General features: G+C 57.6%; 1 protein-coding gene and 1 non-coding gene across 2 annotated transcripts; both read right to left on the reverse strand.

Annotated features, from left to right (window-relative positions):
* Window positions 1-28: 28 nt before the first annotated feature.
* TGME49_286270 (hypothetical protein) lies at window positions 29-24,909 on the reverse strand. Its single transcript, XM_018781980.1, has 7 exons — window positions 18,062-24,909; window positions 15,090-17,505; window positions 11,199-14,197; window positions 10,312-10,585; window positions 9,813-9,893; window positions 4,581-9,059; window positions 29-4,256 (listed from the first exon to the last, which is right to left on the reverse strand). The coding sequence occupies exons 1-7, from the start codon at window positions 23,587-23,589 to the stop codon at window positions 2,544-2,546; spliced, it is 17,490 nt and encodes a 5,829-aa protein (XP_018637786.1). The 5' UTR covers window positions 23,590-24,909; the 3' UTR covers window positions 29-2,543.
* A 1,518-nt stretch (window positions 24,910-26,427) lies between these two features.
* On the reverse strand, window positions 26,428-26,499 carry TGME49_286265. Its single transcript has one exon. It is a non-coding gene; the product is annotated as a tRNA-Pro (tRNA).
* Between the last annotated feature and the right edge of the window lie 322 nt (window positions 26,500-26,821).

Below are 26,821 nucleotides of genomic sequence, written 5' to 3' on the forward strand. Positions count from 1 at the left end.
AGAGAGGGGGAAAGAACGGGGAATCAGGCCGGGGAAGACGAACCACAGGGAAGGAAAGAGTAGAAGCGAGGCAGACGAGGAGCGGAGAGAAGAGAGAGAGGCGAGAGACAACTCTCCTCTCGGCGAAGCGTGACGCCTTCCTTCTCTACAAAATGAAGACGACGCGGGGAGAGACTGTGACAGCGACTCAAATGGCTGAACGCACAATGACGGAAAGCGAGGAGTCAAAACGGAAGAGTCCTACCACGGTGTGTGTATACACACTCTTCCTGTGTATCGACGCAAAAAGCTGTTAAAAGGCGAACCGAACAAGAAAGACTCGACGGAACTTTGGATTTCCGTGACGAAGAAGGAACAAGCTGCGCCTGCGCAGAGATAACCTGCATCGCATCCCAGTCTGTTTACCGCTTTTCAGAGACAGTCCGACACACCTAGGACAGGGAGGAAAGGGCACAGAGACCCTGCGAGCTCTTTTGACGCGGAACAGCTGTCCCTCTTTTCGCCGAAGAAGGTTGTTTAAAAGTGATGAACAATGCTCGGCTCAACCTTGCTATGCCAACGCCAGAGAGAAGAGTCAGAGAGGACAGTACATCTACCAGTGTGTACAGTGGAGTTCCTCTTTGTACGGTGACACACGTTCAGTGGTGGATTAGGGAGCAAACTGTTTTTCACATCTCAGTGGAGAGAATGTCTCGGAAGACAGTCGGCACCCACGAAGGAAGGTGAGAAGAAGGGGAAGGAGGCGAGTAATGTTTGCTTGGGTCGATGCAGAGAGGAGACACACTGGGGAAGAAAGAGAACAGGGACGAGAGGAGACAGTGGGCATGCATCTTCAGGTCGCATGCCGGCAGGGGGGAAACCTCTCTTTTGTATATTTGACCAATATGCGTGCGACTGGCGTGGAAACTTCCGCCTCTGCGAGGTCAGCTTTTCTCAGTGGCCTCGATCTGCTTGAAGAAAGTGTGTTTCCCCTCTTGATCTACAGCCTTAGCGCCTTTGTTGATCTCGAGAAAGGCTTCTCCTGTTTGGTGTGTCTCGCCAGGTTTCTGCGTACTGGGGGATGTCTGGTCGGAACCGTTTTGTGTATTTGTGAACTGAAGTGCGTCTCGATTTCATTCTGCAGATGCTCGCTTCTCAGATGAACACTCCTTCTCCTTGACACTCTTCTCGCCGTCCACGGGACCTCAAAGGACAAGAACGCGAGAAAGTAATTTCCTCGTAAATGGAAAGAAACAGTATGGAAGATCGGGTAAGACACAACCTTATTTCTGCACTTTCTTGTCGCAACAGTGCAAGCACTGGCTAACTAGAGATGTGCGACGCAACTCGGTGCCGCACATCTTTTACGGAAAGTCCTGGTAAAGCAGTGTGTCGTTTTCTCGACATGAGCGAAACAAAAAGGCTTCCGCGCTTCCTTTCCTCCCAGGGCCGACGACGGCTGCGATCGAGACGTCTGCTTTCCGTTTACCCAGAGACGACATCAACGCGAAACTGTCCGCGATCATTTATCGCGACACAGATCTCTGGCCCCGAATCTGAAAATCTCCTTTTTGCTGCTGTACTATATAACGACCGCAGTCCCCATCCTGCTTCGACTTCTCGAACGAGGTGCTGGAAAACGCTAGCAATGCACAGGGATGCTTATGAAGGAGATATAAACGCTGGAGTGATCATACCTGTAGTTATCTCCAGTACAAAGGTAACACAGGGTAACTCTTCTCCTTCTCGCGTTTTACACAAAAGCAATTCCCTTTCGAGAATATATACAATTTCTCTTCGAAACTATACACGAAGTAACTCCTTCTTCACAAATTTATGCAAACAACCTTTCTGAGGATCCAAACAAAAAACTCTCTTTCTTCGGATATATATATATATATATCTGGAAACCAGAGGCGCCGCTGTGAACGGCAATTATAAACTGTCTCTTCTCTGCCCACATCTGCACTGTTCTGGACTTTACTCGAGATATCACCTCCGTCTACTGGCTTCCAGCACTGTCTCCGCGACTTCGGAAGCCGAGAAGGCGGACGTTCGCACGCGTGTCTATACACCCGGATGAGGAGAGGGCGCTCAGGAAAACGACGCGTGGGAGGCCTTCCCCTTTCCACTGTTCTATCAAAAAATGCTGGAATTTTCCGTCTATGTGCGTGAGGTCGCTGCACCGCCTGTTGATCCCCGAAGACAGACAGCGCCCATGGCGCATTCACTGGCGCCAGCTGACGAAAGGCAACCCACAGAGAGAGTTCGCAGTCTCGTCTCTTGCCGTGAATCTAAGCTTCCCTGCACCCCTGCCTAGCTCTGGAGATGTGTCTGCGTTCTTCTTTTTCCTTTCGCCGCTTCTCCCTCTCTCCTTTAGACTCGTTTTCTCTTGAAATCCCAACGGTTACTCCGCTCGAGAAAACCTCCACCTTTCCGCGCCGCCTCTCCCGCACAGGCGCATGTCACCACTCTTGCATTCCTCGCCCTCTGAGTCGACGTCTGTTCATCTGCGTCCTCCTTGATCTTCTTTTCTCTCTTCGCCTTCCCCCCTCGGCTCATCGTCAGAGCATGCGAGTCTCTTCCACTGCTTCCTGCTGGACTGCTGGAACGCATCTGGAGCTGAGGAGGACGAGCGCGTCCCCCGCGCCGCAGGTCGCCCCCCCCTCTGCGCTCCGCACCCACATGCCGTGTACGACTTGAGGGAAGCCGAGAGCCTTCTCGGCCTCAACAGCCACTGCGGCAGCCTGCAGGAGGCGCGCGTCTCTCCACGTTTGGTCGGAAATCCACTTTTCTTGGCGGTACTCGACGCGCCACCGCCGCGGAACTGTCCCCCCCACAGGCAGCGCCGCGGGGGTCGCGGGCCTGAGAGGGGACTCGCCGCTTTGGGGCGAGGACGCGCTGGAGGCGCGAGAGTCTTGAGGCTCGACCAGGTGACACTTGGCGTTCTCTGGGTGTTGAATGCAAGCCATTACTCCGTCCACCGCCATCATCGTCTCCAGGCCCTCGACATTGAGGTCGGCAGAAACGAGGATACATGCAGAGGGGCACCGCAGCAGTGTGCTGGCGGAGGGGAATCTCTCAACGCGAGGCGGAGCAACGCGAGACCCCGTTCGGGTCTCTGTACACCGGCAGGCCTCGCTCAGCGCCCGACAACACAGACAGCGTGACGGTGGACGGCTCGCTTGGCCCGCGGAACTCGCGAGAGAGGCGCAGGAAGAGCCTCGCGAGCGAACCGCCGCGCTTGGCTCCTGCCCAGACTCATCCCTGTCTAGAGGGGACCAGGACATACGCGACATCTGTGGAGTTTCGGACTCCAAAGAGAACCGCACACCCGAAGTCGACGACGCATGCACGCCCCGAGCCGAGCTCGGCGTCGCCTCCCGCGTCCACCCGCTAGACAGAAGACCCTCCCGGCCTCGACCTTCTTGAGACCCCTCACGCGTCGCCTGCCCGTTCTCTTCTTTCTCTTCTGCCTGCTCTTCCCGCGCGCTCTGCTCTCGCAACACTCCCACAGCGTCCGCGCTCGCGCCCGGTCCCTCTTCGGGCCTCCGCACAGTGCCTCCACAGTCTCCGCCCGCACCCCACAAAGAAGCCCCGAAAGGGGGGTCGGCAGTGTACCGGGCGCGGAAAAGCAGAGGTTCGCCAGGACTCGCGACGGCGCCCTCGAGGAGCTCACGGGGAGCAAGGCCCAAACCGAGAGTCACCTCACCATACAACTCTCGAATTTCAGGACAGCCACACGGCGAACACTCGCACGAACTGGGCCCCGCTTCGCCTGACGATCGAGGCGACTCCGACCCACTCAACGACCGGAGAGAGCGCGGAGAAGAGAAGGTGTCTCCGATGTGTGGGGTGCGCTCAAGCCAGCCCGGGTGGGGCTTTCGCGCCTCTGTCTCCTCGGTGGTGGCACTGCTCCCCTTATGTGCGCCTCCAGGCGACTCGCTGCGATCGCCGTGGGGGTGCCGAAGGGTCTCCTTAGTCCCTGAGCCGGTCGAGGACTCGTGGTACCCTTCGGCTGTCTCCGAGGCTGCTGGCGCGTTGCGAGGTGTGTGGGGTTTCCTCCCTGTACCGGCGGAAACTCGAAGAGAAACAGGGCCTTCAGGCCACCGGCCGCGGCTTCTGCTTTTCTCGTCACAGATGTGCGACGGACGAAGAGACGGGTCTGCAGCCTGCTCGCGCGGCGTCCTGCTGTACAGACTCCCGATGTCCGTCCGGCAGAGAAACGACGCTTCACAGATGCCGTCCACCAACTGAAGGATAACGGCGATGCGAATCTGAGAGACACCGAGAAACAGGGCTCTCGAAATTCACTTTGGAGCGCGTGGGGAGCGCAGGGATGAATGTAGGGATAGAATACAGAGAACACGACGTATCAAGGAGTTAAGTGCGGTGCGAAGACGCAGCGAAGAGACACCCACACAGCAGAAACAACTGCACAGAGACAAACAAGACGTTTTTAAGCAGAGACTTGAAGAGACAGGAGAAGACCTGAGAAGCGGAAGGTGACGGGGGTACACAGCCCTGTTTTCCGGGAGACTTTGGGATTTCGGACATCGTATGCTTCAGCGACAAAAAACTGAGGGTCTCATATCACTGACCTGAGAGAACCGGAGTTGGGCCCGCTGGAGAGCGAGGACGACGCTCGGAGAGAAAATTGTGCACCAGACGTTCTTGACACAATTCCAGAGGTGTTCGGGGTTTTGCTGGAGGAGAGCCTTCAGCTTCGCTTGGCGGTGTTTAATCCGTCTCTGCTCTTCCGCGTGAAGCGCTTTCGTTCGTCCGTCGTCGCTCGCGCCCCGCTCTTCACATCTGGCTGTCTCCGCGGCTTGTCTTCCTGTTTCTCTCTCTCCTCGCGCTGTCTCCGGCGCGGTCATCGACCTCCGCCGACTTCCTCTCGCCTCGTCTCCTCTCTCCTTGCCTCTGCCATCCCTCGCTCTCTCGCTCTCCCTCCCTTCTCCTCTGTACGAGCTTCCTGGCTCGGCCTCAGTCTCAGCTGCGGCTTCGCTTCTCTCTCCTTCTCTCCTTTCAGCTTCTCTTCTCCCGCGTGGGCCAGTTTCTCTGGCGGGGCCAGCGGTTCGTCTGCCGGCCTCGCCTTCTGCGCCGTCTGGGGAGTTCGAGAAGAGATAGAGATCTCGAAATGCATCAGGCGGGAGGTGGAGAGAGCGGACGAGGTGTCTCGCGCGCTTGAGCAGTCGCTCGAGCTGCAGCACCGTGTGGAGGAAAACCGTCTCTCCGCCGGCGACCGCAGACGCGGCGAGGGCCCCGTCCGGGGCCTCCTGGCCCATGGCGCGGGCCACAGCGGCCCCGGCGCGTGCGGCGGTCGCGGCGGCCTTCGCGGCGTTCCTGCTTCGGCGCAGCTTCTCCATGTCCCCCGAGAGGTCGAGGGCGGAGATGATCTGTTGGAGTTTCCGTCGGGCCTCGCGATTGACGGAGTGTCTCAGTGTGCGCTCGAAGGCGTCGAAGGGAACCGCGGCGGTCGCGGAGAGACAGCCGCGGATGGGGGACTGCTGCAGCAGGGCGATAGAGAGGCCCTTTGAACCCACCATGTGGGGCTGGAAGCTCTCGACCCCCAGAAGCCACCGCGGGGAAGATGCGGCGTAGGAGCGCGCGGAGAAGCGCGAGGAGAAGAACGAGGCACTGCTGCGCGACGCGTCACCTTTCTCTGGCGCGAACATACCTGCTACAGTTGTGGGGGATGCAGGCAACGCAGACGGTGGGGACCGTTCAAAGTCTTTTCTGGGCTTCTCGAACGCAATGGGGGAGCGTTCGTCGTAAAACGGGCCCGCCGCGTCGTCCTTCCGCGGCAGCGTCTCCACACCCTCCGGCCGTCGCGCTGGAGACGCCCTTGAGGCCTCCAATCGGCCCTCAAAAACAGTGTCAGCTCCTCCTCGCCGGGATCTGTCCTCCAGCGCGTTCTCGGAGTTCTCGTCTCCACGCTTGTCTCCGGCTTCGCTGCTCGAGGAAAGCTGCGACCTGTCGCGGGCTGTGTCGCTCGGGGAGCCGAGCGGGCGCTTCCCGAGAAGAAAGGCAAGGCCCGGGCCGCCACGCGGAGTTGCAAGCGCGGCGGAGACACCCGTTGGAGCCCAGCTAGCGGTATGGGAGTCGCTGGAGCTGGCGCGCCGCTGGCGACTCTGAATGCGCCGCAAGAGGCGCCGACTGCTCCACGCACGCGCCTCGGCAACGGCCTTCACGGTGGCCTCTGGTGGCGCGTTCAGCGCGGCGCATGCAGCGACTGCGGCGGCCGTAGCACTCGCCTCCACAAAGGCCTTTTCCTCAGCTCCCTCCTCGGCTTCATGCCCAGCGCTTGAAAGAGCCTCAAAAATCGGAGGGAAAATCGGCGCGTTCCGCATCGGCAAGCGAAACGGATCGGCCCACGACGCATGCTCAATCAACAGTGTGGAAGAAAGACACGAGGGCGACGACGAGAAACGCGACAGCGAGCCCTGAGGCCCAACTGGCGAGAAAGGCGACTCTGACGCGCGCGACGCACAGGCCCACTCTGCGAGGCAGGGACACCGGGAGCGAGAGAGAGCACGCGCGACAGACGCCGCAGACGGAGAAGAGCAACAGTGAGCAGAGAGAGAGGAAGCAAGTGACGGATAACAAGGAGGAAAGAGAGAATTCAAAAAGGCCATGAGCGAGGCTCTCTTTCGCTTCTTTGGATGCTGTTCACAGCGTAGACACAGCTGGAGACACGGAGTCGAAGCAGCGAGGTCCAGCGGCTTCCTGAGCTGCTGCCGCGACTCGAGGCAGACCGAGCGATCGCGCCCCTCTTGCTCTTCTCTCTTCGCCGCGGCCGCTTCACATTCAACGCAACCTCTGCCCGGACTGTGGCTCTCGGTCTCAGGGTCGTCACAAGTCGCGAGGAGATCGGACCCGATTTGCCCAGCCTGAAGTCCGAGCTTACCCTCGTCTCCTGTCTCCGACTGAAACTCTTCCGCTCCTCCACACTTCACCTCCAGGCTCTCATCAAGCCTCTCTGTCTCCACGACCTCTGCAGCTGTCTCCACGACTTCTGCAGCTGTCTCGACGACCTCTGCAGCTGTCTCGACGACCTCTGCAGCTGTCTGTCTTTCTGGTTCGCCGTCGCTCCGGAAGGGCGTCTGACCGATACATTTCGTCGGCCTGGTGAGGAAGAAGGCGTCGCGGTCTCCTAAGTCTTCTTCCTGTTCTTCTGCCCTCGCCTCAGGGCCTTCTTCTCGCTCGTCTTCGAGGAAGCTTCCTCCGGCGCTGGCGGTCGCGGCGGCGACGGCGGCGTCGGTGAGGGCCTGGAGATGGCCAGCGTCTCCGGCGAGCTGCAGGGCGTCTGCGTTGAGGGGCCAGGAGTCTTGCAGGAAGTCCGGGAGGAGAGGGACCAGTTGCGGATGCGAGAGAAGAAGGAGGAGCGGGAGACGCTGGACGAGCTCTGCTGTGCGGTTCGGAAGCGATGGCGCACTCCGCACTCGCAACGCCTGTCCGTGGAGGTAGCTGTGAATCTCCACGTCTCGCTGAATCAAAACAGCCCCCGACGATGGCCCTGAAGACGGCCCGAACTCGACGGAGACTCGTTCGAGTTCGTCCCCGGGGAAGGAAAAGCAAGAAGGAAAACCGCAGATAGAAGAAGAGAGGCAGGCGTTGTGTGGGTGCTTTGACGCCCTTTGGCGACGGAAGTTCGAAGCGTGACGACGCGCGTTCAGAGACGAGTGGGCGGGAACGCCAACGAAAACGCCCTCCCTTCTTCGCCTCCTCTCGAGGACCTGCAGAACCTCTGCAATGCTGCGGCGTCGCTCGCCCAAGATGAAGGCGTTGCGCTGCGTCGCGCGCCCTTCCTCCCGCCGGCGTCTCTCTCCACCCTCCTGTCGCGGCCCCTGCGCGCCTTTTCGGGGGATCTCGCGCCTGCGCCCCACAGCCGGCGAGCTCCGGGAGAAGAAGCCTGCCACACCCTGTCCAGAGATCAGACTGTTCTTACTGTTCTTCCTGGGGCGCGCCGAGAAGGAGCCAAAGGCAGTGCGTCGGCAGCGCTCGGAGGTCCCCGCCTCCTGAAACGAGTCTTCGCGCCGCTGCTGGCCTTTTCGCTGTTGAATCAGGTCCACGAGAAGTGCAAGAAAGAACGCAGGGTCTGAAACCACGGCGACCATGCACTGTTGGGCGCGAGCGCGGAGCATCAGGCGACTCGTGAGGCGCGGCGCGCAGAAGCGGAGGGGCGAGGAGACGCTGCCGGACTCGCACGCTGCGAGCGCTGCCGCCGCCGCAATCTGCAGCTCCTGAAAGGTCCACGACAAATCCGCTGCGAGCTGCGCTTGGCGTGGACCCTCGGGAACAGTGCCAGAACGAAGGGAGCGCGAAGAAAGGGAGTGAGAGGAGCATGCAGATTCCGAGACAGCCGGAGGGGGCAGAGAGAAAAAGGAACCGTCTCTTCTCGTGGAGGAGAGCGACCGAGAGGAGACGCGGCCTCCTGCGAAAGTCGGTCTTTCTTCATGTTCGTTCTGAGTGCCGAGTTCGCGCTTCGGTTTCTCCCTGTCTTCGCAGAACCTGGCGTCGCAGGCATCGCCATCGAAAGCGTCTCCTAATGTGTCTCTGTTGTCGTCCTCGTAACCTGAAGCTCGAGGCCTTCCTCCCGCTGGCTGCAGGTCTCGCTTTTCCTCGAATCTCTTTGAAGCCGTGCGTCCCTGCGGCGCTCTCCCTCTCTCGCTCGAGGTATTGCCTGTTGTATCCTTCCCTCTTTCTTCCCTCTGCGTCTCTTCCTCCGCGTTGCCGCAGCAAGGCTCCGTCGCTCCGCCCACAAGCTCCCGGCCGATCGCGGCGAGCCGGTCCAACTGGCTGAGCAGCACCGGACCCTTCACGCGCTCCAGAAACGGCGCGGCCGCGGGGCAGAGGAGAATTGCCCGAATGTAAGCCGGAAGCGTCGCGTCTTCGTCAAAGTGCGACGCGGCGAGGAGCAGCGGAAAAGACGACGGCGGGATGAACTGCGCACCCGAGAGCGACGGCATGAAGGCGAGCACACCCGCCGCTGCCGAACTGTTTGTGGGGAGAATGGAGACAGCTGAGGAGACGGAAGGAAAGTAGAACGAGAGCGAAACGGAGAGCTGCTGGAGCACCTGAAAAAGCATAAAGCATGGGGCAAGAAACATGCAAGAGAAACGAGGAGTCCGACCTTTGTTCTTGGTAAGATGACACGAGACCCTCCAGCTGTTGAACCGAGTTTACAGGCGTCACGGTATTGACTCGCACCACCTCGTTAGAGCGGCGGCGGCCGATGAAGCGAAGGCAGGCTGTGCCATGCTACAAAAGTCTCTTACGAAAACGAGAGATGGAAGCCAGCGCTTACGCTAAGCATTTCTGACAACGATAAACACACAGCGTCGTCCGTTAAGAGTGGAACGAGAAGACGCTGCACATGCGCATGTCTGGCAGAGACGACTCAACTGAAGACGCGAGAAGGCAGAGTGTGGGTGCGAGGGAGAACGACCAGAGAGACAGGCGAGATCAAGAAGGCCGTACAGAGGGACGAAGGAAGACACAAGAGAGGAAGCGAAAAGCGAGGAGAGAGCTGTGTTCTTTAGAAGACGCAGACGCTTTTCTCAAACGCCAGGACGTCTCCATCTGCGAGTTCGAAAAACTTCAGACTTTCAGTTTTCCTCAGAAGGGTGTTTCAACTTCCAAACGAATCTTGTGCTGGTGCACAGAGTCGACATCCAGAACAACATTACAAGTCGACTTGTTGAACGAGACTGATTGAATGCAGGGCGGCTGTGGAGCACCACAGCAGTTTGATCACCGATCAGGTGACAAGTCGACCACTGGAGATATTCGCTTCCAGAGACAGTCTCTCCGAACAAACCTCTTCTCACCACAGCGACCGCGTTCACGACCGAACTGTGCACAAAGCGCTCCACGAGGACGCATGCAAGTAAAGAGGGGCCGTTGCGAGCCTGAGGACAGGCAAAAGAAACACAAAATCCACCAGTTATGTCAAACATCTCAAACCATATCAGACCCACAAGTAGTGGCACAAAAAGGAACCTTGGGTACGAAAAGGACGCGAGACACTTACACACGCACATACGCACATAAGCGCATACATGCATATCCAAATTTATACATGCAGCTATATATATATATATATATATACATATATATATACATATATGTATATGTATATGTATACATGCCTATATGTAGTATTATAAGGCAGTAGCTCCTCTCCTACTCAAGATGTATGCTGCTTACGCCGTACTAGCGGCTGGGTTCTATGCTTCGCCTAAAGCGACATTGCCGGTGACGCCAGAGTCTATGGAAGCACGAACGCCCTTTGGAGTTCACTCTCCTCGCTAAACGACTTTTTCGAACCTGAATGAAGAAGGCGAGTTTCCCGTTGATGTTTTCTTCGAGGAGTCCGGCCAGACGCACGACGCAGCGCTCGAGTCTGCGCGTGACGGCGACGAGGAAAAGAAGCGACGGCGGAAGTCCCTGCGCTCCTGCGTCCACGCAGTCGCCTCTCTCTCTCGCACCTTCTTTCTTCTGAGGCGTCTCCGAGGCACACAACACACGGTCCGACATCTCGCGCTCGAGCAGCTGAGAAATAAACTGCCAGTCGTGGTACAGCGCCTCGACCTCCTCGTACCTGGCGAGATGCGCATGCAACGAACACAGAAAGGGCAGACAGCCGCGTTTTCGACGCACAGAGCGACAGGGGGCTTCTTCGTAACCGGACGTTGGCGGACAAGCCGCAAGAAAACAGGAAAGGCGACGAAGAGAAGTGAAGAAGGAAGGGAAACGCGGGAGAGAACAAGGGGAAGAAGCGCAGCCGAAAACGAAAAGAACAAGGTAAAGAGGAAAGGAAGAGAAGGCCGAAGCGCTACGAGGTCAGCAAGAGACTGAGACAGCAAAGGCATGGGAGAAGAGAGGGCTTCGCACAGCTCCTCGAACAAGAGAAACGAAAAGCGAAAGGACGAGCAGAATGAAGAAAGAGACAACGCGACGCAGCCGTCCTAGAAAGACAAAATACAGCTGTGCTTCCTAGTCGCTATCTCCTCTTCCTACAAATAAAGCTGCCTCTTCCACTCCTTCTTCCTCTCTCTCTTCTGCCTCTCGCTCTTGCCAGTTGTTTCCCTCTTTCTCTCTCTGTCCTTCCTCTCTCTCCTGTCTGTTGCAACACTGATCTCGCCTCCGTGTCTATGTCTCCGTCTTCATCTCTTCCCCCACTCTCGCCCAAGTCTGGTTTCGTCCTGCTTTACCACGGATGCAAAATAACGAGGCCGGGGAGAAGAGAGCCGAGGAGGGGAAAGAGGGTGCCCACGCAAGCGGGCCAGAAGGCCATGGAGCCCAGCGCTCGCTCCCGCTCCACTCGCGCGGTCACGGGGCACTCGTTCGAGGCGGCTGGCGCATGCAGGCGCAACTGTCTCCTTCTCGTCCTTCGCCGCCCAGACTCCAGAGTCACTGTTTCCGAGCAACCTAGGCTTGCACACGAAGAGGAGGAAGGCACAGAGAACGAGACCGACGAGGAAGAGACAGAAAAAGATCGGGAAGAAGGAGAGAGAGAACAGGCTGATCCAGAGGAAGTGACAGCGACTGAGGCACTGCTGCTGCTTCCCGTAGCTGACTGTACCGGCTGAAGCATCTCTGAAGGCTCTCTTCGTTCCGGTATCACATCCCGGCACTGGCTGTCGCTGCCGCTTCTCTTTTTCGCTGAAAAATCTACGCCGCCATCCTCGACCTTCCTTTTTTCCTCGCTGTTTCCTTCTCTCAACGCGCCTTCTCCCGCCTGACCCCTTGCGTCGTCTTGCAGCTCCTCCCTCTCAGACAGTGCCCCCCAAGCTCTTCGGTCTCCCACCCTCTCCACTTGTTCTGCTCTCTCCGATTGCTTTGCCTTCTGCGTATTTCCTCTCTCTCGCGTTGCCGCCGACATTCGCGCGCACTGACCCGGCTCCGACGCCTGTGTGAGGGCCTCCCTCGAGTGTCTGTACGCCCCAAAGAGGCGGCCCACAAGCGTCTGGTGCAGCTCGTCGAGCGCCAAGTCGAGGAGGAGCAGAGTAGCTCGTTCGGCGTCGTCTCGAGACTCGAGGAGGGCCGGCAGGACGCCGCTTCTCGCGCGCCCGACGAGCGTGAAGAGACAGACGCAGCACTCGGAGACACCTGCGAGACTCGAGGTTGGCGCGGTGGGCGGTGCGTCCGCTTCTGAGGAAGGCGGCAACTCAGCGCATGCACACCAAACGTGACATTCCCTGGGAGGCGTCCCACACCGCAGACGATCCGGGTCTTGCCGTCGGCAACTTGGCTCGCAATAGCGTTCGACCGCAGCCAGAGGAAGGAACGGAGACGACGCAGACGCAGCCTCGGGAGAGCCAGTCTCTCGACTGCTTTGTTCGTCGACGCAGGAGCGCGGTTTGCGCTTTTCCTCGCACTCGTTCTCGTTCGCCGATCGCTTTTCATGCCCTTCTTCGGCCTCGCGCGGTGCGCCACAAGACGAGAGGGAACACGAGCACTGCTGGAGACAACGGTGCATGCAGATTTCGCGGAGCAGGCCGTCGAGTTCCAGAGGTAGACGCGCCTCTTGGAAACATACAAAGTGAGAGACCACGTCCGCAGGCAAACCTGCAAGACCCGACAAGGCCAAGCCACAGCGTGTCGCTTCCTCCTCTTCTCTCTCTTGTTCTCTCTCTTGTTCTCCCTCTTGTTCTCTCTCTTGTTCTCTCTCTTGTTCTCTCTCTTGTTTTCTCTCTTGTTCTCTCTCTTGTTCTCTCTCTTGTTCTCTCTCTTGCTCTTCCTCTTGTTCTCTCTCTTGTTCTCTCTCTTGCTCTCTCTCTTGTTCTCTCTCTTGTTCTCTCTCTTGTTCTCTCTCTTGTTCTCTCTCTTGTTCTCTCTCTTGCTCTTCCTCTTGTTCTCTCTCTTGTTCTCTCTCTTGCTCTTCCTCTTGTTCTCTCTCTTGTTCTCCCTCTTGTTCTCTCTCTTGCTCTTCCTCTTGTTCTCTCTCTTGTTCTCCTTCTCCCCCAGCCTCTCGGCCTCCGTTCGCTGAGGGTATGGCACCCCCAGGTCGCTCGAAATGCGTTCGATTCTCCCAAAAAGAGGATGTTAGACACGCGCGCGGCTGGCGCGACAGCAGATGCAGAGACAGGAGACACTGACGCAGAGCACTGGACGCCGCGATCCGTTCAGAGGTCGAGAGGAAACTTTGGTAGGTCGACGCACTTGCGTCCTCTTCTTTCGCCTCCCTGCAGCTTCCTTCCCAGACTCGCTGGAGAACCTCTGTTCCTCTGTCTCCAATGCTGTCTCCCCAGTCCGCCATTCGTTTGCCTTCTTCTCTCCGTCTTTCTTCCCCTTTTCTCTGTTCCTCTTCTTCTAGTTCGGAGTCGTTTCGATCTCTCCTTTTTTCAGGTTCGTGACCATCCGCGCCGCTGCTCCCGCAGCGGTCGAGCGGCGCTCCGCAGGTCGTAGGACAGCGAGCAGCTGAAGGAGGTGGAGGACCCAAAAAACTCGAGGAAACGTTGGGGGATCGTGGGCGAGAAGCAGGAGACTTTGGCAACGCGGATCTGGTCTGAACAGGCAGGGTGTAGTCTCGAGGCCCCGCCGACAGGGCAGCGGAAGGCCGCGAGACTGAGGAGGAGAGAGACGCCGAGAGAACTGCAGCGAGACGCGAAGCGTGCTCCCCCACAGGAAATCTGGTCTCGTTTCGCCTCCTCTCGCTTCGCGTCTCTTCAGAGTTCTCAGCTGCCTCAGGCGCGTTTCTGTCACGAGCGAGCAAGCTTTCAAACGCTTCTTGGGAGACGCCCAGAGCAGACCAGAAGGCCGCCCCCTCCCCGCCGCTCTCGATATAGCGCACAGAGGCGCGGAGAAGACTCAGGTCAGACGTCCCAGTCACTCGGCGAAGAGTCGCCAGTGTCTCATTCTCCATCGTTGCCTCTTCTCGGAGTTCCTCTCTCCTCTGTCTCCTCTGTCTCCTCTGCTCTCCTCTCTCGGCGTCTCCCTCGCCGCACCCGCTCCCTTCTTCACGCGTTCCTCCCTCGTCTCCCCCATCTCGAGTGCCGAAGACAGGAGAGAAAAAGACATACGGAGAAGAGAGAGAAGCAGAGGAATACGAAGCACCCGTTTGAAGAGGACAGACGCGTTGCTCAGGAGAGAAGGGAGACGCGAAGATGTCAACAAGGGGAGAAGGATCGAACTCGAGACGTGAAGCCCACTGGCCAAAGAAGGTCTGCCCCTGCACGAGTCGAAAGTGTCGGAGAGCGCCGAGAAGAACCTGAAAAAACCATTTAAAATGCACCACAACTCGCACCCATTCCGCTCAAATATATATATATATATATATATATATATATATGTGAACTCACACGTATATATACATACGCATATATATATATATATATACATATATACATATATATATATATGCATATATTTATGCATGCACATGTGACAAGTTGTGAGTATGGACTCTCCTCTTCACTAGGAAGAAGATATGGATTTGTCGTTCGAGTTGACGCCGCCCTCTAGGCACAATGACGGGTGGGAGGCCAAAGGAGCGCTCACGAACTTGTCCAATTCCACGGATGGCGACATACCCCCATGCCGGAGAAACCGCGCACACGAAATCACCTGGTATTCGAACGCATGCAGTTTCAACAGCGCCCTGCAGCTTACCTTGCCCGCTTCAGCTCCCTCGCAAGACACACTCGAGTAGGTCTACGCATGCTCGACTGCCTGCATACCGACCATTCGACTTTTCTGCACCCACCCTTGCCTATCTACTATCTACGCTTTTCCCATCTTTGTCGATCTGCCTTCACATATATATATATATATATATATATACATACATACATACATACATACATACAAGTATATATAACACACATATATACATGTATATATAACATATATATATATATACATGTATACATAACACATATATATGTATATATATAACATATATATATATATATATATATACATACATGTATACATAACACATATATATGTATATATATAACATATATATATATATATATATATAGGCACACACGCTCTTGGTTAGTTGAAGGCATGTTCTTATACTCATGAGCACGCATCTACACATACATGCATCGATTTATATTGTTTTTGTATATTTTTGGGAACTCAAATGCGTCTACCTCGATAACGCGCCCGGCAACGAAAGGCGCCGCGAAGACGGTGATGAGCATGCGAATCAACGGTCGATTCTTCACACATTTCCTCCAAAGACTGGCAAGCCGAAGCAACAAGCTTTCCACCACAGCCAGCGCCGACGGCGGAATAACCGGCGTACAGAGAAACACAAGATCCTCGACCTCAGCAGAGAACGGAGCAGGTGAAGAAGGAAAAGAAGACGAAGAACCACAGTGAGGGTGAGAAGGGAAAAGGGAACCAGGAAAAGAAGAAGACTGTGCTGTTCCTGGGGACAGTTTCCGGACTGCGTGTGGGGGTTCCTGTTTCTCTCCTTGTCTTCCACCGTCGCTTCTGCGTCTGCTGTTTCTCTGCATCTCCTGGCTGACTCGCGTTCGCTCGCACTTCGCCCTGCGTCGCTGCCGAAGAGTTTCCTCGTAGGTCCACTGAAGACGCTCGAGAGCGGCGTAGGCATACAGCCATGCCCAGAAGTTTACTTCTTGTTTTTCTGCATGGTCTGTCTCTGCCAAGTCTTCTTCCTCCAGCAGACGCAGAAGAACGCTCGCGCACCGCACCAGCGAAGAAGGCTCAGGAGACGCCGCACCGGAGACAAAGGACGCGAAAGAAGATGGCGGCGGCGAGGCCGGCGGGGAAGAGGAGGTAAATAAGGAGGAGAACGAGGACCCAAAGGTGAGGCGATTCAAGCCGAAAGAACGCGCGTCGGAGGAAAACTGAAAGGCAGCGAAGGATGACGACAGCGTCGGCCTGGTGCTGTCGCCTGATCTCTTCTTTTCTTCTCTCTCCTCGACGGAAGTGACTTCTTCTCTCTCCCCTTCGTAGGTTGATTCACCGCGTCTTCCCAGCTGGCTTCCTCCCGGTTCCTTGCTCTGTTCCTCCCCGAGTTTCTCCAGCGCGCCTCCCTCCGTATCCTCGTCCTCTTCCTCCTCTGTGTCCTCTCGTTCTCTCTCGTTCTCCTTCTGCGGTGTGTCTTTTGAATTCTGGCTGCATCCGTCTGGGCGTCTGTGCGCGGGAGTGAAAGCCGCGCAGACTGCATCCGTTGGCCTTGCCTCCGAAGCTGCGAGGAAGGACGAGGTGGAGACAAGAAACTCGAGACGCTTCTGCTCCTGACGGAGAAGCGGCGAGGTCGGCTGTTCGAGGAGGCGCACCGCCAGGGCGAGGAGTGGACTGTATCTGCTGCGGACCTCCAGCGCCTCCCGCCTGCCTCTGTTTTCGTCTTTCTCTCGAGGCTGCATCGCTCGCAAACCTTCCCAGAGAATGCCCGCTTCCCTCTTCAGAAGCCGCAGAGAGGAGAAGGGTGAGGGCAAGAGCATCCGGACGAGAGCCTGCTGCAGCTCCTGCAGCTGTTGGCCGAGCGCCGGGAGGGAGAAGAGACAGTGGGGGTGAGCAGCGAGTGTGGCGGAGCAATCCGCGGAGACAAAAAGATCTTGAGGCACTTCCAAAAACTTCTGGCGAAACCAGCGTGCGGCGCCCACGCGGAAGACAAAGTGGACGCCGAGTACGGGGTGTCCGTACACCGTCTTGGGGACCCGCAAGTCGCCCAGATGGACTCTGAGGAAGGCGCTCGACCCGTGAGGCGCGCGAAGGAGATCTGCGCGTTCTCCGGCTTTTGGTGCATGCAAGTCGCGCGTCTCCGTCTCGCGTCTCTCTGTGCGGCGGTCACTCGCGAGGAGAGGATGCATCGGCGAGTCTACGCTGACGGCGTCCGTCGCGAAACTGCCACAGGGCCAAAACGCCTTAGGAGGCTGCGTCCACGCCAGGAGCTCGACTTCCCTCTTTCTCCCTCGTCTCTTCTCCCCTCCACCCCCCACCGCGCCGGCTCTCTCACGTTCTCTCTCGTGTGCTCCTTCTTGACCTCCTTGCTGTCGCTCTTCAAGTTCGCCTTCTTCTTCCATTTTCTCGACGCACGCAGCGAGTTGCTGGAGAAAGAGAACGCGGCGGTCAGCCTCGCCTTCGTGCCTTTCGACGGCGCAGAAAGACGGCGCGTACGCGGCGGGGATGGATGTGAAGAGATCGCATTTTGTCGCAGGCAGGCCGAGCGCGCGCGCGGTGGCTGGCAGCACGCAGCCTGCAATTCCAGCCACTGCCGCCCGCACCAGCGTCCGCGCCTGTTGTCTCACCGACTTCCTCGAGCCGAGCTTCAGCCCCCAGTGAATCCAGCAACGCGTCTGTGTCTCGGAAGAGGACGAGGGAGAAGACGAGGGAGAAGACGAGGAAGACGTGGTGAGGCTAGGGAACGACCGGTGGCTGGGGGACCGAATCAGAGAGGCGTTCTCTTCCCAGAGAAGGACCGAGAGACGCAGATGGAAACTCGAGGAGTCTCCACAGTTCGGCGCGCGCGGCGCAAGAAGCGCCGCCTCCGCCTCACCCTTCTCCGCCCGGTCTTCGCCTGTGAGGGCGAAACGTCTGCAGGCACAGACACGCCGAAAGCGTCCTACGCCACATGCGAAAAACGGCGACAAGAACGAAAAGAAAAGACGAAAGCGGCGAAATCGAGTTAACGAAGAGTAGATGAACACAGACGATAAGGGAGAGAGACAGGAGAGAAGAGGGAAAAGAGGAGACAAGAGAAACAGACTGTTTCGAAAGGATGACGGAGAGACAAGCGAATGACGAGGAGAGACAGGATCGAGAAGGAGAAACATACCAAGCGAATGACGAGGAGAGAACAGGAACGGGTAAAGCGACGGAGAGACAAGGACGGAAAGAGTTCAGAATGGGCGCCTCGAAGACGCGGTCGCGGTAACGGATGCGGAGGTGTGGGGTGCTCTCAGACATCTCGAGAGAAGAACAAGAAGAAGCAATCAAAAGGACAACCCAGAGGAAACATGCAGAAGCTGCAAAAGAGACGATCCCCCAAGACCGAGCGAAGAAACGCCTCCAGCGAAACAAGACAGAAATGTTCTCCCCCCTCCCCCACAAACTCAGGACCAGGCTTTTTGACAGAGAAGTTGTGCCTTACTTGAACGCCAACAATTGTTCATCTGCGAATGCGAGCCTAGGGAGACGCGTCTCCCTCACAGGTTCGCTCAGGAGGCTTTGGATGAGGCGATGCACACACTGGCTGTGTCCTGTGTCGCCACACCTTCCCCCTTCTGTCCCCGTTCTCTCTGTCTGTGGTCTCTCTGTTTCTGTTCTCTCCGTCTGACTATTCTGTACCTCTGTCCTCCCTGGGTGTACCCCGTCTCCCTTTCTTCTCTCCGTCTCTGTTCTCTCTGTTTGCGTCTCTGCTGTCTCCACTCTATCACCCTTCTTCTCTCGCCCTCGCTGCACTGTCCCCACCGACTGCGCCCGGCTGTCTCTGTGTAGCGTCGCCCCTTCCCCATCGCGCTGGCGTTTTTTCCTGCTCGAGCTTCTCCGTCCTTGTGCTTCTCTCTGTGCGGTTGTTGCTTGCACCGCGTCCACAGACGCCCTGCCTTCTGCGGACCAGCCTGGGGGCGTCGGAGCGCCTCCTCGCTTCTCTTCAGCAGCTTCTTCGGCTCCGTCGCCGGCCTCTCTGGAAGCGGATATCGATTTCGTTGTGTCAGATGGAGTCCACGAACGAGCCGAGCTGCTAGGCACCCGCTGCCGCAGAGCCCGAGATGCGACAAGAGGAGCGAACAAGTCTTCCTGGACACCCACAGATGAAACAGACAAATGCCTGTCTTCTTCCTCGATCTCTGCCCTCTTCTCCTCTCTGTATTGCTCTCTGTCTTCCTTTCTGTCTTTCTGTCTATCTTCCTCTCTGTTTGTGCCAGTCTGTACACCTCGGGTCCTGCCCTGGCGTCTATGCCGGTTTCTCTGTGTGTCTTCGTCTGTGTAGGTTCTGCGCTTCGTTTGCCGCCGGTGGGGCAGAGTTTGTGTGGCGCCAAAGAAAGCGGATAGACTTCGTCTGTCTCTGTTTCGTCGCCTGTTGCGTGAGGCTCCCAGGCCACTCTGGAGGGAGGGCGAGGGAAACACCGCGAGGCAAGTCCCCGAGAGAAGAGCCTCTGTCTCCTCGCCAGCGGAGGAAGCCCAGAAAGATCGGAGACAACTCGCAGGCTCTGTTCCATCCAGCGCGAACCTCTGGCGATGCGCCTGGAGGCGCAGGAGCCTCGACCCTCCCCGCAGATCGCCATGACTCAGCCCCCGACCTTCGGGGCACCCACCAGCAGGAAGCTCCCGACAACAACACCCCGGAGAAGAAGAAGACCGGAGAGAAGAAGAAGATCGCAGAGAAGAAGAGGAAGATCGCAGAGAAGAAGAAGAGCACGGGAGAGAAGAAGAAGAAGAGGACGGGAGAGAAGAAGAAGAGGACGGGAGAGAAGAAGAAGGGAAGATGGAGTCACGGGGTTCAGGTGCAGAGAGGGAAGAGAGAAGCAGAGGAGGTGGGTCGTCTTTTGCGTCGCTTGTCGCCTCGGCGGCAGCTTTGTCTCGGCGCATGCGCAGCTCAAACTGGAGGCAGGGCAGAAGCGGAGGCGGCGGGTCTTCTCTCTCAGGGAAAGTGTGGGGTGGGGCAAAACGCTGCTGCCACCTGTCTCTTTGACGAGAGACAATCCTGGGTCCTCCCTCTCCGTTGGGTTTGTATGAAGGGAAGACAGCGAGGCGAGTTGAGACGAACAGGAAATCGAGCGGTGCATCCAGCGAGAGCGAGAGACATGCACACCGATTTCTTCTGCATGCGTCGCAGCGAAAAAACTCATCTAACAGAGGACAATCTTCTTCTTCGGTACCCCGCCCAGGTCCCCCCGCGAAGAAGAAGCGAGGCACAGCTGTGCTGCAGAGCTGCCGAAGAGTGGGCGCCCTCACGAGTTCTTCTTCCTCTACGTTCGTCTCTTCTTCGTTGCTTTTCACTTGTTCGTCACTTCTCTCCGTCTCGGCTTCTTCATCTCTTCCTCCCCCTTCTTTCTGGTGTCTCTCCACCGTCACCTTTTGCTCTCTCTTCCGCCCTCCTCGTGGCGGCTGTGCACCCTGGCCAGCGTCTTCCCTGCTGTCTCTGGAGTCTGCGCAGTTGGTCGCGAGGTCGAAAGACACCGAGGACGAGCAGCTCGAGACTTGGCCGTCGTCCACATCGTCGCGCATGCATCGCCAGGTGTCGCCTCGCTTTTGCGCGCACCACCCTTCCTGTCCGCCATGCTCGCCTGCAGGCTGGTCCCCACGGACAGACGCGCGCGATGTAGGCCTCGAGAGAGACGCGAGAGAAGGGATGGAGAAGGAGGCTGCGGAAACGGGAACGAAGGGCCGCTCATGCGTCGACCCCAGAGAGTCGACAGCAGAGACAGATTTGAGGGGACGGTCGGCTCTTCGCGCCGCGGGGGGGGTCACCCACACAGCAGCGGCAGAGGCGCCCGTCTCCAGAGACGCGCCACACAGAACCGCTTGGACGGCTAGGAGCTGCGCGTCTGTCTCTGGAAACGGCTGCGAGCCAGCAGCGAGTCTCCCCGAACTCCATGAAGCCGCCACCACAAGCTCCCAGGCAGGCGGCACCCCCACAGCGAAATCGCGCAGCTCCGCCTCTTGCAGCGTCCATACTCGTGAGCCCCCAACCGAAGAGGTCCACGAGGACGCTGAGGACGCTGAGGACGAAGAGAACGAAGAAGAGAGGGAGCGACCGCGGACGAGGTCGGGAACGCCGCGTGAAGAGGAAGAATGGCGTCCTAACTCAGACGACGTGAGGACAGCTGTTGCGGCCTCTCCAGAGAGAACGGCTCCGTTGTTCTCGCCTCCCCCTCCTCTGCATGGGTCCCCGCAAGCCGGCTGCCACTCCACTCCCGCTCGAGCCGCTGTCTCCGCCCCCCTTGCTCTCTGTCTCTCTGTTTCTGTTTCGCAGTGTCTCTCCTCACCTCTTGAGAGCCTCTCGACAAACCCAGTGTGAGGAGAGCCGACCCGCGAAGAGACAGCCAAACGCGCGGCAGCCGGAGACACGGGCGACAGAGGAGACGAAGAGACAGGAGACGAAGAGAGAGGGGAAGAAGAGAGAGGGGAGGAAGAGAGAGGCGAGGACGAGAGAGAAGATGAAGGGAGAGGGGAGGAAGAGAGTGCACGACGGAGAAAGGCAGCAGCCACACGAAGCTGGAGTCGCGCAGCTGCCTGGTGAACATTGAAGAAGAAATTGGAATATGCGCTGGGTTTTACCCACCGCCAGGGAGGAGCGAAGAGAACGAACTGGACGCCGAGAGGCAACTCCGAACGCTTGCCTGTTGTCGGTCCCAGAGGCAATTGCACGCAGTACGTCGGTGTGGCAGAGGCTTCCGCAAGGAGTCCTCTCGAGGAGGAACGCGAAAAAAGAGAAGACTCCGGAGAGGCCCGGGATGATGAGCAAGAAAAAGGCGAGTCCGCAAACGGCGGGGCGTCCTCAGAGGAAAATCTGCTTCCTCTCTCTCTCGTTTCGGCTGCCGCTCTGTCTTCTTGTTGCCTGCTCTGACAGCGACAGCAGAGACGCCGGGAGGCTCTTGCAGATCCATAGCCCCTTTCACTGTCTTCCCTTTCACCTTCCCGGAGAATTCCTGTGTCCTCGTCTCGTGTTCTCTCCCTTGTTCTCTCTCTTATTCGATCCTTTGTTCTTTCGCTTGTTCTCTCTCTCATTCTCTCCCTTGTTCTCCCTCTTATTCGTCCCCTTGTTCTCTCGCTATCTCTCTTTCGCCGTCGCTCGGGATCTCGCGACGTTCGCTTGTTCTCCCCGTCGCGGCGCACCCGGCTCTCCGCGCGTCTGTTGTCCGTCCGCTGAAGGCGACAGAGGCAGCCGAGGCGGCCGCCGGAGTGGCGAGAGGCGTTGGCTGTGTCTGCTCGCAGGTCGGAACAGGAAGAACATAAGCACAGAAAGGGCGTTTGAGCCGCCTGCGACTCGCGCGAAATCCGCGAGCCCGGCGGCACCAGCGCGTCCGGCGGCAGTTGCCACTCGTCCGGCCTCTCCACGCAGATGCCCCAGTGTATGTACAGCTCAGGACACGTTGAGTGCAGAGCTGCGCCTTCGACGGCCGCCCTCGGAGAACTGGTCGAGTTCGAACGAAAGCGGTGAGGAGACTCGAGGCTCCGTCCGCGCCGATCTCCCCACGGGCGCATCTTCGGGCAAGTCGGCTCACAGCAACACGGCGAAGAAGCGGCAGTCGCCAGAGGAGAGCAAGAACAAGAAGAAGACGATGACTGCGACGCAGCAACCTGCGCAGAAGAAGAGCAGTGCGTAGGAGAAGAAACTGTGAGAGGCTGAGAACTGGATGAGGAAGGAGTCGTGCCTGAGAGATCTTCCGGGGGAGGCGAGAAAGGAAGACCCTCGTCTTGTTTTTCTCTCCCCGCGTCTGCGCAGGTACTTTTCGCCTCGACGCCGTCGCCTTCGTTCCCTGCTTCTCCGTCTTCTGCCTGATGACGCGCGACGCTTCTTGCGGCAGGCGCCTCTGGGCTTCCCATGCGACCTCGGTTTGCCTCAGGAGCGAACGAGAGCTGTCGGCCGCACTCTGTGCATGTATCCGCGTCACTGGCCGCAGCGACGCTCTTGCGCGCTGCTCTTCTTCCTTTGCCCGGTTTTCCCTCCTCTCTTCTCTTCAGACGGCCTCGACTCTTCTCGGCGGCTCTCGGAGACTCGCCGCCCTCGAGGGACTGCGCCTCCATCCCATGTCTGAAAAGGTGAACACGACAGGCCCCGTCACTTTCGTCTTCTCCTTTCGCCTGCCCCCACTCTCGGAAGTCTTCTCTTCTCTCGCCTTTTTCCTTTACTGCCTTCTCTGTCTCCCTGGTCTGTGTCAGGAACTCGTGGTTTTTGAAGCTACGGCCTCTGGTGCGTTTGCGTCGAAGCGGCGCAGGTCCGTCTTCCCGTCGGTTCGCACCGCAGCAGCCGAGGAGACACCTGCAGAGACACGACCCCACACGAGTGGCCGACAGGTCGGGGCTTGTCCCCCAGACTGCGCCGGCAGGAGGCGACGAGCAGGCGGCGCGGTCGTCAACATGCGTTGCGGTCACCTGGAGGACGAACTGGTGCTCGACTGCAGCCGCGGACTGCCTCCAGGTGTGGGTCGAGGAACTCGACGAAGACGAGAAAGACGACGAAGACGAGAAAGACGACGAAGACGAGAAAGACGACGAAGACGAGAAAGAGGAAGTCGAGGCAGGGGGTCTCCGTTCCTCAGAAAGCAGATGAAGGGATCCGGCCTCGAGACCGCCTCCACTCTCTCCGTGCGGCTCGCGATCTCCGAGCCTTTCACCTGTTTTCTGTCTCTTCTCCGTCTCTGCCGCCGTCTCCCGACTCCAGGCCGCCTCCTGCTCGCTGTGAGGTCCTCCCACTGCGGTTTTTTTCTCGCCTGCACATGCTCCTGCGCTTTTCTCGGGAAGCAGCCGCGGCAGCGACAACAGAGAGACCTGCACCTGCCAGGCGGAGCCGGGGCCGAAACCTTCCACGCCGAAGGGAGGCTCCTGATCTTGCACTCGGTAGAGGACGGACTCGCTCTCGAAGAAGAGACACCAGGGACAGCAGGAAGAGCACCGGCTGTCTTGGCAGCTCGGAGCAGAGGCGAGCGTCCCGCCTTTAGTACAGGCCGACATCCTTGCGCTCTCCTTGGGGGTGCGCGCGTCGCTCGGACATCAGCCAGGTCGAGGCGAGGCAGAGACAGACAGGACGGACAGAGAGGACGGACAGAGAGACGCGAAGACACAGAAACGGCGCCTTCCAGTGTGCGTTCAAGCAAGTACCTTCAGAATCTGCTGGAGAAGGAACGAATCGCGCCTCACGGCGTCAACGCTTCAGCCGCCCGCGCTACGTCTTCGGGTGTACAGACACCCCATGGTGCCGGCGGGCAGAGCAGAGGCGAAGGCCCGATGGCTGAGCAGCAGGCAAAGAGAACAGAGGCTCAGCGGCGAAAGACGAGAGACCTCTCTCCTCCCGCTTCATGGTGTCTGAAGGGAGAAACGAACCTGCGTCGAAGCGAAGCTTCCCCCCTCACGCTGCAGCTCCTGGGCCGCTCCCAGGAGGCAGCGAGGCCAGGAGACCGAGGAGACAAGAGAACTCGCGAGAGTGAGGGACAACAAGAGAAAACTGGAGAGGGCGGGAGAGAACAAGAGAGAAGCCTGGAGAAGCAGAGAGGGAAGCGGAGAGAAGCACAGAGAGCGACTGTGTCCGAGGGAGCCGTCGAGAGAGCTAGAGACGCAGAAAGAGGCAGAGAGAAGCAGAGAGGAGACGCGACGCTTCCGCCGCCAGACGCACTCAGGGTGGTCGAGCGGAGAGAGAGAGAGAGAAAACGAGAGAGAGAGGCGAGGGAGAAGAGGACAAGAGAGAGCCGAGACGAGGGAGGAGGGCGCATGCCAAGCCGAGCAGCTAGATGGGACTCGGAGCTCGACGGCGCAGCGCTCTTTTCTCCGCGGAGAGAGAGGAGAGCGGAGAGTGGAAAACGCGTGGACGACGAAGGAAGCAGCAAGCGGAGGAACAGCGAGCTTTCCTCTTTTTCTGCCTGCCTCGCTCTCCGCATTTGACCCGTCTCTCCGTCAGCGGTAACTCTCGAGTGTTCCGGAGGCGGCTGAAGGCGCGTTCGCTACTCGAGGAGCTCGATCTCTCCGCAGAAAAGAATTTGAAACCTGGAGAACCACGAGAGAAAACCGCGGCCCGGCAACAGAAACGAAACGCGAGTGACAGCTGTCTAGCCTTGCATGGCGTCGGCCGCTTGGGGCGCCGCAATGAGAACGCGAGGGTGTGCAGTTTTGCGCGCGGCGTCCTGCCTACATTGCAGGAAAGTCGTCATCGAAGGCCCGGAAACGAGGCGACAGAAGCCGTGAAAGAGTCTCGGATTTCCTTGCTCGAGTTCCAGTTCAGTTTCCGACACCCCGTCTGCGCCCTGAAGAAAGAGGAGGAGAGAACACCGTCGAGAAGAGGAAGCAACAGCCAAAAAGCGCGCGGCTCTCGCACACTCGCCAGAAACAGAGGCGCGGCTCGCACGAAGTGGACCGCTCCCGGTGCCGAGTTTTTGCCGAGAGAAAGATTTGATTTTTTCCGCTTTTAAATCCGCTTAGTTCACGCGACTCGACGCCGTTTGTTGCCGAATCCTCGCGAATCGTCAAGTCCTGCTGCCAGACCCTTCGGAAAACAACCGAGCTATCGAAATGTATCTTTGCACAAATACGCAGACATAGGCTTGTATTCTCTCTGTATCTGTAGAAAAAGGTACAACATCGAAGGACGTTTATACGCAGATGTCTGTGTATAGAAATGTGAATGACACGAATCATCACAGGTTCAGAACTGGCCCCCTAAGGTGTGTGAGATGAGCAGAGCTCTGAAAGCTCGCTTCGATACAAGCCCAGTTCTCCGAGCATGCATACGGATGACTACGCGTTCCGTCTACGACTCCGTTAATATGCCCGTCCAAATCTATGGATTCTCAAGGAACTTGTTTCTCTTAGGCGTTAAGATTGGTGTCTTTGGGGCATGAACATAGTCCGGTAAAGGCTTTGTCTGAAAAGAAGCGCTGTCGACTTTCTTCGACGTTCAAGGAGACGCATCAATTCAGAGGTCTCATGGAAAGAGTTGTCTCTGCTGTTTAGACACACACAGGTCTGATTCTGGTCCTCAAAGAGAGGAAGAAGCGAAGAACGGGGGAACGGTCGCTAGTCTGCATCCAGCAAAGTTGGAACTCTTGCTTTTTCTATCAAGTAACATAGAAACGCCTGCTTCATTGCCTACAAAAAGAGGAGTTGCCGCATTTCTGCCGACCACAAGAAAAGGATTTCTCGCTGTTCTCTTTGCTGAGGCGTTTTCACTTTTTGTTGTTCTCTCTGTTAATGTCGAGACAACCTTGAGAGGTGAAGCGCCTCGCTCTCTCGCCTTGAGCATGGACGAAAAAAAGGTCGAGCGTTCTTGTTCTGTCTGTCAGAGAAGCCGCTTTGTCGACTGGCTTTCTGGGGAGCAGAAACCGGACGAAACCGTTTCGAGAACGCGCCTCGTGCGGCGTCTGGCCTCTCTGCCGCCCTCGGAGGAAGCCAATGGGAAAGAGCTAGGTTTTCTGATGCGTAAATATATTCGATTTGCGTCATACCGGCAAAGAAAACAGTATGTGTGTCTCCCCCTTTTCCTGAAAACAGAACGACTTGGAATCCTCGGCACATCTCATCTCGACAAAAAACGAGTCTCTTTCTTCTCTTGCCTCTGTTCTCTCTCTTGCTCTCCCTCTCTCTCTCCCTCTCTTGTTCTGTGTCTCTCTCTTTCTCTCTCTTTCTCTCTGGCTCTCTCTCTTGCTCTCTCTCTCTCTCCTGCTTCCTCTACCTTTTTCCGTGGATGCGAAAGTGACGGTTGAAGCGCAATTTGGAAATGCAACTCTCTGTTCCGGAACGAGAGTCGCGAGGAAGAAAGAAGAAGGCATTGCTTTGTTGAAGGATGAAGGAATTTTTCCAAAAGGGCTGTTCCGGGAATTGAACCCGGGACCTCTCGCACCCTAAGCGAGAATCATACCACTAGACTAAACAGCCTGACCGCACTTATGTTCCTGTTGGGCATTTTTCGTGGCATTCCCCGATGCACCAAGAGGGGACGCCAAAACAGCAGCAAAAAAGCGACTACGCAAAGAGAACAAAGAAAACCTGAAAAGCAGAAACAACCATGCAGGCCGGAGAGGGCCTGCCTCCTTCCTGCCTCGCGGAGTGCACAGACACCCTCAGGCGCCCCAGAAAACCTCTCTGCATGCAGCAGCCTTTTTCGCTTCGCGGCGAAAAGCAGTCGTCGTCCAGCTGCCGTGTCTGTTGGTCTGTTCTTGGCTGCGCGGTTTTAACGCTCTCGTTCTTTGCCGCCAAA

This window comes from Toxoplasma gondii, chromosome V (assembly GCF_000006565.2).
Source record: "Toxoplasma gondii ME49 chromosome V, whole genome shotgun sequence".
Taxonomy (NCBI): domain Eukaryota; phylum Apicomplexa; class Conoidasida; order Eucoccidiorida; family Sarcocystidae; genus Toxoplasma; species Toxoplasma gondii.